Source organism: Cryptomeria japonica, chromosome 9 (genome assembly GCF_030272615.1).
Source record: "Cryptomeria japonica chromosome 9, Sugi_1.0, whole genome shotgun sequence".
NCBI lineage: Eukaryota > Viridiplantae > Streptophyta > Pinopsida > Cupressales > Cupressaceae > Cryptomeria > Cryptomeria japonica.
In genome coordinates this window covers 616,462,382-616,471,793 of record NC_081413.1, presented here as the reverse complement: position 1 = coordinate 616,471,793, position 9,412 = coordinate 616,462,382, and the positions used below count along the sequence as shown (strand labels likewise).

Genomic DNA, 9,412 nt, shown 5'->3' with positions numbered 1-9,412 from the left:
CACTTCTCACTTTCATTATTAGGCCTATTAATTGCAGGCTTAATTGACGTTGCTTGTGCTTGTCCCATTCAACTTCTATCTCTCCATTTATTCACTGCCACCTTTTTCTCCTCGAATGCCAACAAAAACTCATCTCCTTTCACCTCTCAAATTAATTCCCGCCTCTGACTAGCTTCTTCATCCCATGACTGCTCAACAACCCATTTCATTACTTTTCCATTAAAGTTATAAACATCCATACCCACTGCATTCAATCAACATAATTAACATGTTAATCCTACAGTACAGAGCTAAGAGATTTTCATAGCCTGGTACACTATTCCAGATCCTACAGAGATTTTGTTTTCACTGTCTTGTACCTAAATTGAAATTTCCTTAGAAATTTGTGAGACTTTTTTAATAGTTTAAGATCACATTCTGCCATCCATTATGCCATTATTAAAAACCATGCAATAAAATCAGAATCCACCATCATTGACAGTAAATGTTCTCTCAAGTTATCATATCCCACCACCCAAATGACACTGATTAAAAAAATTAACCTAACCTTTCGGTCTGTTAGGTCCGGTTCTGTGTACTCTTTTCTTTAGCTTCAAAGGTTTTTTAAAGCATTGCATTGAACAATGTCATATTAGTGGTATAAAACTCAATTGGATTAAAAAACTTATTAATTTATATTATGTCTTCGATCATAGCTCCTTAAAACTCTTTCATTTCGTTGATATTAAAAATCTCACTTCCTTATAACTCTCTGTCATCCTGATGATATCAGGGAGTGTGATCTAAATGTTGATGTAAATCCAAAAATAGCTAATGTCAATTTAGAGATTCAGATGCACAGTTGGGACATCCACATTACCATCACCTGGCTCCTGACAAACAGTTCAGAAATGAAATATCAAATCACATAGTTTACTAACAAAATCCCCTGTTCGTCAACCCAAACACAGGAAAAATTTTACAAAGAGTTCCATGAAATATGATTTAAGAGAGATCCGCCTTGTTACCGTGTTCCAACTTAAAATGCCAGCATTGAAATTTGGAGTTTTGTTTCTAATTAAGCAAAAAAATTGATTAAATCAGAGCTCTAGGCCAAAGAAAGTTTTCTAATACAATTAAGATTGAATGGGCACAAGACATTGCTGGCATAAAACGACATACAAAAGAAATTCAGGGTTTGCACAAAACGACATCCACCTCTGAAATTGCAGTACTTTCAATAAACTATTTTTTGGTTGTGACAGAAGCCTTTACGAAAAGGGAAGAACCAATTATAAACATAACAGTTTGACATCCAAAATTTAACGTCAAAATATACACCTCTTTTCCCCAGATATCATCCCAAACTTCTTTTTAACAAAAGGCATTCTGAAAAATGAAAAATGCTGATATCATTTGATATAAGATTGGCACCCAAAAAAATGATTTCCCTCTGAATTGCACTAAGTGCAAAAGAACAGCACATTTGGTGTTCAAAAAAAGCTATAAACCTGTAAAAATGATAACAACTATATGTGATTTCGGTAACTAAATGTTTCTATGTTCACTTTCAGTTCATAGTTGAAGCTTCATATTCAACTCTTGCATCAATTTGTCTGCATCGCCATCACTTTTACCCTCATCTTCATCGACCCCTTTGGCAGCTTGAGCTCTATGGCTAGATTCAACAGCCTCGCGGTCACCTGGTGAGGGAAATCCTGGTGGGACAGGTGGAGCTGAACAGACAGGTATTACCGATCTAATGCGGATTCCAGGAGCTGCAAAATTGGACCCATTCCTGTTTGAATCTGATATGATCCTTCTAGGGGGAGGTGCTGCGCAGACTGGAACTGTGGACCTAATTGTTACCGGAGAAATATCCAAGGAAGAAACAGGTCTAAGACACCTAGAACTACTAGAACTGGGGTTTCCATATACAGTACATGATTGATGGGTACTTGGGAAGTTAAAATTCTGTGGAGGTTGCTGCATTGAATATGAAGATCTGGAAGTATTATTATTAGACCCAAATGCAGCAAATGCGTTAGCGGCACTGCCCCAACTCCAGCTGCTAGCGGCTCCTGCTGTGTTCTTACTGTCTCCTCTGGTTGAAGTATCACCTCCATGCAGCCATTCATCCTCATCTCTCTGATGTTCTTCCAGAGGAATCGGAACCTCCTGAATGGAAGCTCCCAATCTAGTCCGACTTTGAACTGGTAGAACCCTTGATGTAGGCCTATTTTCTGCCTTGGGATATGTGTGCATGTCATGGAAGGAGCCCAAGTTTGGAGTGGCCCTGTTAAAAGAGTCTCTAGGGAGAGGTGATAATGACGAGGATGGTGATTGAATAGACTCGTGCTGTTGTGGCTGTTGGCTTCTTTGAGGGAATATGGACCTTATGAATGGCAGTAGCTTGGACCCAGTTGGAGCAGGGGCAGGTGGAGGGGGAGGCAACGTAGGCAATGTGAGAACCCTGTTATGCTGCTGCTGTGTAGGTTGAGAATGATACCTTGGACTTTTAACTGTAACAAGAGAATGTTTGTCTCTCTGAGCTTGAATCCTTCTCCTCTGCAGCAGCTGCTGGTGAGACATGCAGCCTGCATCATCTCGACCCCTTAGATTTGAGAGAGCTCTAGCAATAGTGATCTGCTCTTGCTCCCGCTCTTGGTCTTCATCTGCATCCCATGGGGATGAAGATGAACTCCCTAGATGTGCCACTGTTCAAAGACCAAACGACATTGAAAACATACGTTGCATGAATACCATGAGCATAATAAAGCTAAACTGTAAAATTAGCTTAGGGTATCTCACTATTGAAAGCAAATCACACCCAAAACTCATACGACATACATGTACAAAATCAATGCAACATTTTCCCATGATAACTAAATTTATGACACAATTAGAAGTCAGATTCACACCCAAATGGCAGAATCATTCAAAGATCAACTAAATCAGACGAGTTCCTAAAATTGAACGAAATGTCACTTCCAGAACCCTACTCTACGATAGTGAATGCAACGCCAAATAAATTAGCGAATTTGACTAGTGGGTGTGAAACAGTGAAACCACTGAAAATAACTCATAACATACATAATCAACACCCAGCCATGTAAACATAAAGAATTGGTTTTTCATTGTACTTACATTGCTTGAGAGCAGACCAGGCAGCCATTGCGGCATTCTTTTCCGCTTGCTTCTTAGTCTTGGCAGGCTCGCCTGTAAAACTAATCCCAGCCAGGTCTACAGTGCAGGTAAAAACTGGAAGGTGCCCAGGTCCAGACCGGACAGTGGTATACATGGGAAGGCTCAACCCAGCCCTATGGGTTACTTCTTGCAGCAAATTCTTGTACACCCCCGTCTCGTCCTATACAGTCAAACAAAGCCCCAAAAATAGTGAATATCGTCATCCTACCTAAAGAATACTAATCATAACTAAACCAATCCAGAAAATGTAGCCCCAAAAACCACTAAAACTTACCAAAACTCTGGCAGCGAGAGACCTTGCAGGACCTCTGGTAGCCAAAGCATTGAGTGCAACCTCTGCAGCAGAATGCTCAGCCTGTCTTAGAGTACTACAGTAGTTGGGGCTTTCAAACACTTCTCCATTGAAGTTCACAGTAGCCTTGAATCTAGGCGCATGGTCTGGTCCTTCCCTGATACAAGCATAAGAAGGCAGATTGAAGCAGCTTCTCTGTGCCAGCTCTTGAAGCTGATTCTTATACATAACTGCATCAATACATCCAGAAATAACCCATTACTTAAAACATAAAAACTCAACACACCCACCAAAATTTTCTCCAAAAATACCACACCCAAATACAAATCCAACACTTTCACATACCTGTAAGTTCTGTGACAGAGCTACAGGTCTAGTTTTTTCAACCAAAACAACCGTAGAATCTCAAGTTTCCATGGCCTACAGCGACTGCCGATTCTCCAATATATAATTAACTGAGCAGAACCCCATCATCGTCCTCCCCCTCCCCCTTTAGCAGGGTCAACCTCGCGGTTTGGCGCACAGATAGATAGCAAATTTTATGTTCGTTCATGTTTTTTAATAACCCAAATGCATTGAAATTTCATTGGGTTTTTAATTAAAGGAGGGCTTTAATGAGGGGAATCGTATTCGTTCATAATTTTTTAATTTTGGCTTTAATGAAACTTGCAGGCGTCCTTAATAACACAACATACTATCCTCCATTTTAAAACCAGTAATTAAATCTGGCTTTTAACACCATGGTCGTGCACAGGTTACAAGGTCGAATCCTGCCCCGGCTCGTACTCTATGTAGGAGGTAATTGATGTCATCGGAAGGACTGAAGGCCTCTTTTTTCTTTCATTTGACGGCCGTTAGTGTATTAATTGCTTGGGGCATCGAGATGAGACATCCCCTGTGGATTAGCTCCAGTTTAAATTTTGAAAACGTAGTGTTTTCCCATAGGATGCCCCTTCCTTTTAATGCATTTAAACTGCAAATCTTTGAAAAAAAAAATAATCTTTGATTATGGAAGCCTGTTTCAAAATAAATATTTTCACCTCTTAATCAGTAATTTATTTATTAAAATAGTGTATAAAAAGCACCTAAAGTGACCAAGCCTTTTGGGCACAATAAAACACTCTATGGTTTTTTTTTATGGCTTTGGGCTGCATTATGATGAGGAATATCAACATTCTCATAATTAAGAGAGGATTTAAGAAAATTGGTAGTATTAATATTTGAAAGGTGTTTTAACTTTAACATTAAGTGATTTTATAATCAACGTTGTCAAGGATTATTATATAAATATATATTAGTGAGTTATAAGTATTTTCAATTAGAATCTTAGTTTTAATTATCTAGATCATATTTTTCTTTTAGGAATTAAATAATCTAACTTTTTAATATCAAATACTTAAATGGCATTTCGTAGCTTGTATCAGTTAGGAAACCTAATAGTGCAATTACATTAATGATACATTAAGTTGGTCTGATCTTAGTGCATAGTTTCTTTGGGAAGATAAAAATATACAATTCAAATGTTTTTGCTAGAACGAACCCCTCTATATCTAAATATTGTTGCTACAATAAATTTTAGATGACGAGATGTAAATTATTCTAATCATCAGTAAGGAAGGCTTTTAGAACTAGAACTACTTATCGAAGATTTCAATTTGGTGGAAGATTCAAAGCATGTTGTGTGCACCTTGGCTTGGTTAACAATATGATCCATGTGCCCTTACAAACCCTACCTAACTGCATTTATTTCAACCCACTTAAGCAAATGTCATCTCAATCATATCAACTAGAGAAATTAGTTGTCCCCTTGTGTGACACACTCTAGTAGTTATGAGACCAAAAATAAGCATTGTAATCTCATACTTGGCATCCCTTCTAAACACGAAAATTCCTATAGCTTGTTGGAAACTTGAGTTAAGTTGAGTTGTGTTGTCATTGATGTCAACTTGTTTAGTGTTGTCATTGATGTCATTATGTGTTGTAGATGGTCTCGAATTGAATGTTTTGATGTTGTTGTGTGGTTAACTTGATGTTGTTGATAAAGTATGAGGTATTTTTGGAAGGTTGATGTAGTACAAGTTTTAATATGAAAGAAACAATATTTATATGCAGGAAAGAGTATTTAATGTCCTAGTGGAAGAATGATTTTCATTCCTCCAATTTGTGAAGAATATGGATTGCGGTTTTGGATATAATGTTCATTATCTATGTATATTGCATTATCAGGTTTTTAGGTCCTCGATTGCTCAAATGATATAGTTGGTTGTTGTTGTTTCTGATAGTGAGGTTGTCTATCAAATCGGGTCCTGAGAATGCTTGGTGGTTCTCGGATATGTGGATTCAAGTGTTGCAGTTTAGAGGACATGTTCATTTGGTTTGTTTATTGTTCCAGTACAATTTTCTAGTGCTTGTTTGATTGGCAAGTGAAGTTATGTTGTTATGTGTTCAATGTTGTCAATTGTGTTGGCTTATAGCTGACCTGATCAGTTTATCTTATTTGAATCGTGCTCTTTTGGTTGGAATATGCTTTGAAGTTTGATTTTGGATGTTATTATGGGTCTAACTATGGTATGTGTAGATCTGCATTGTGTATTTTTTGCATTGAAGGATGGTTTTGGGCTGACTAGTTGGTGTGCTTTATTATTTATCTACACATTTTGTTTGATGTCACTTTGGAGGATGTTTTAGTGTGTGTGGTTCATTTGAATCATTTTAGATGGATGTGTTGTGATGTTTTTGGGTCCCCTCTTATCTTGTAGAGTGGACCGCATTATGTGTTATTGGTTCAAGTGCATAATTTATGTAATAATATATATTTTGTCTATGGTTGATCTAGTTGAGGGTTTTAATGAATAATATTGTATATAGAGATGTGTGGTTGTATGAGTTGAGGTATGGATGTGCATGAATTGATGTGAAGTAGATGTGAATGATATGCAAGTAAATTTGGTGTGAAAAGTCAATTTATGAAGAGCTTTGATGATGATATCTTCAATGTGACAATGTTATGAGGCAATGATTTATGTCATATGTGTTTTCCATGATATTGGTCGCTTGACACAATGGTTCAAGGACAAATTCATGATCAATAGATCTTGTCCATTTCAATTTATCTATTCCATGTACCCATCAAAAGGTAGTGTGTTCCTTTTGGAAACTTATGCAGTCCTTTGTATATTGCCCTAAGGTTGTGTGCTTAAGTCCTACAAGTCCTATCAGGTGCAATGAGATCCTTAGCCTTGATCCTAAAACATTGCAATTAGTCACACATATTGTTAGTACGATTTTCACCATGGTTTTTCCTTATTTATGGTTTTCCACCTAAATTAGGTGTTCATGTGTTTATTGTGCTTTGTAATTTCATGTTTCATAAAGTACACTAATAAGCTAATTGTGATTTGATGTTTAAAATATCAAGAGTAGAGTATTTAAAGGTTCAGAATGATTCACCCCCCTCCTCTCGATCTTGTGGTGTATTCAATGATATCAAAGTTTTGTTCCTCTTAGAGAAGCTTAACTGATTGAGGGAAATTCAAAATGGTGTAGGGAGTTAATTAAAAAGCACTTTGCATAAATTACTCTTATTGGAAGCAAATGATGGGATATAATTTGGAATCTTTGCCAACTGGAGTATGGGATATCATCACTTGACTAGGTATAATGCTTCGACAAATGGTCCTTAGACTTTGGATGAGATCTAGGCACATGAGAATAATGCAAAGGCTAGAGTTGCAATTATTAGTTACTTAAAAGTGATTCAATATTTGTTGAAGTTATGGGGTTGAAGTCTACTAAACAGATCTAGGAGAAGATAAGTAGTGTGTATGAAGGTGATTTGAAGACAAAGCAAGCCAAGTTGACAAATCTAAAGCATAAATTTGAGAACCTGAGGATGTCTGATGATGAGAACATTAAAAGTTATCTACATCAAATAAATGAGATTGTGAATGTTTTTAGAGGTATTGGTGGGAAATTAGAAGAAAGTGAAGTTGTGAGAAAAGTGATGTTAACATTGCCTAGATGTTACAAAGCTAAGAATTATGTCATTGAAGAAAATCGTGATATGGACAAACACACTTTGGATTAGCTCTATGGCTCCCTCTTTGCCTTTGAGATTGCTGAGCTAAATGATTTGCAAAAAGAAAAGAAAGGAGCAGCATTCAAAGTTACCAAAAATATTGAAGATGAACCTAAAGCAAGCAATGAAATGGATGAGATAGAGTCAAACTTTGTGAGAAGATTAAATAAAGGAGCCAAACAATACAAAGGTAAGTTATCCTTCAAATGTCTCAGTTGTGGAAGAATTGATCATTATGCTTCTAGATGTACTTATAAGGAACATTATGGTAAAATACCAAATGATGATAATAAGGGAAAGGACAGTTATAATAAAAATTATAGAATAGATTATAGAGATAGGCCTAAGAAAAATTTATGTTCAATGGAGACTTATTCATATGGAGATGAAGATGGTGATGACTCAAATGAAGAATCGTTATTTTTAGCTATAGAGGAGAAGAAGAATTAAAGGTCAAAAAATCCAAAAGATGTGAAGAACAATGAAAAATCTATAAATGTGAAGATTGCACTGCTTGCAAAAGTAGAGCCTAAAGCATGGATAATCAATTCTGGATGTTCAAATCATATGACAGGTGATAAAGGAAATTTCATTGACTTTGAAAAGTATGGTGGTGGATCTGAAAAGTTTGTAGGTGAGAAAGTTGCACCTATTTATGGTAAAGGTACTATTTCCATTGATGGCAAGCTGAAGCAGTCACAGGTGAGAAGGGACCTCAAAGAGATCAATCTGGACCAGTCAGCAAAAGTAAACACAACAGAAACACAAAGATATGATGGAGGCAATGCAGAACAGATTATTTTATTACATGAAAATTGATTTACATCCAACCAGTAACAACCCGGTTACAACATACTAGCTCACAGGCCTGGTAGAATAGGTCACAACCAGGACCTTGAATCTTAGGATCTATCTTCTACGCACAGTCTAGCTACTTGATTATCTAATTCATTCATTCTAATGTGTAATTACAAATATATATATATATATATATATATATATATATATATATATATATATATATATATATATATATATATATATATTGTGGCCGACCTTTTCCCACGATCTACGTTTCATCCTTTGGATTTTCTGGATGAATCTCTTGGCTAAAACCGACCTTGTTATTTTTCCATGTTAGGTCTCGTTCTTCGGGTTGGTGAATCCAAAGGATGAAACGTAGATAGCGGGAAAAGGTCGGCCACACACCAAGGAACGTCAGAATCAACACCCAAGGCTCTGCAAGCTTCGAAAGGGGTTCTGGTAGATCACTAGAATAGGTCCAAGCAACTGGTAACAAAGACTATCAACTGGTGATAGGAAACTATCATGGAAATCGGTAGCGATATCTTGCCAGAAAATGATCCAAATGCGATGCGGTCTGAAAGCAAGAAAGATGATCAGGTCTTCAAGTAGAATCCAACTCCACAGGATCCGGTCAGCCAAAACGAGACACACGGAAAGGAAAACTGAAAATGCAAATAGAAAACAAAACAAAAAGGAAAATGTTTTTTAGTTGATGCAAGATTGCAATGAATCGGGGATGCTCCTGGATCACAAGCATAAGACTAATGATTTTTATTATGTGAATGGTCTAAGACATAATATTTTGATTGTGAGTCAAATTTGTAGTAAGGGTTATAAGCTCATATATATGGGTCCAGATGTGAAATCAAAAAAGGTTCAATTCTCGGAGATTAGTTGTAGAAGGTATAAGAACTAATGATAATGTCTACTATGTGAAGGATAATAGTGGAAGTAGTTGTATGCTGGCGTAGAGATGTGAATGTTGGTTATGGCACAAAAGGATGGGACATATCAATTTTTGACAATATGATGAAGATTAATTCTACTCA

At 36.7% G+C, this 9,412-nt stretch overlaps 1 protein-coding gene across 1 annotated transcript; it reads right to left on the bottom strand.

Annotated features, from left to right (window-relative positions):
• Window positions 1–1,158: 1,158 nt before the first annotated feature.
• On the bottom strand, window positions 1,159–4,416 carry LOC131042832 (double-stranded RNA-binding protein 5). The gene is made up of 4 exons (XM_057976151.2): window positions 3,824–4,416; window positions 3,461–3,708; window positions 3,127–3,346; window positions 1,159–2,696 (listed from the first exon to the last, which is right to left on the bottom strand). The coding sequence occupies exons 2-4, from the start codon at window positions 3,704–3,706 to the stop codon at window positions 1,555–1,557; spliced, it is 1,608 nt and encodes a 535-aa protein (XP_057832134.2). The 5' UTR covers window positions 3,707–3,708; window positions 3,824–4,416; the 3' UTR covers window positions 1,159–1,554.
• Window positions 4,417–9,412: the final 4,996 nt, after the last annotated feature.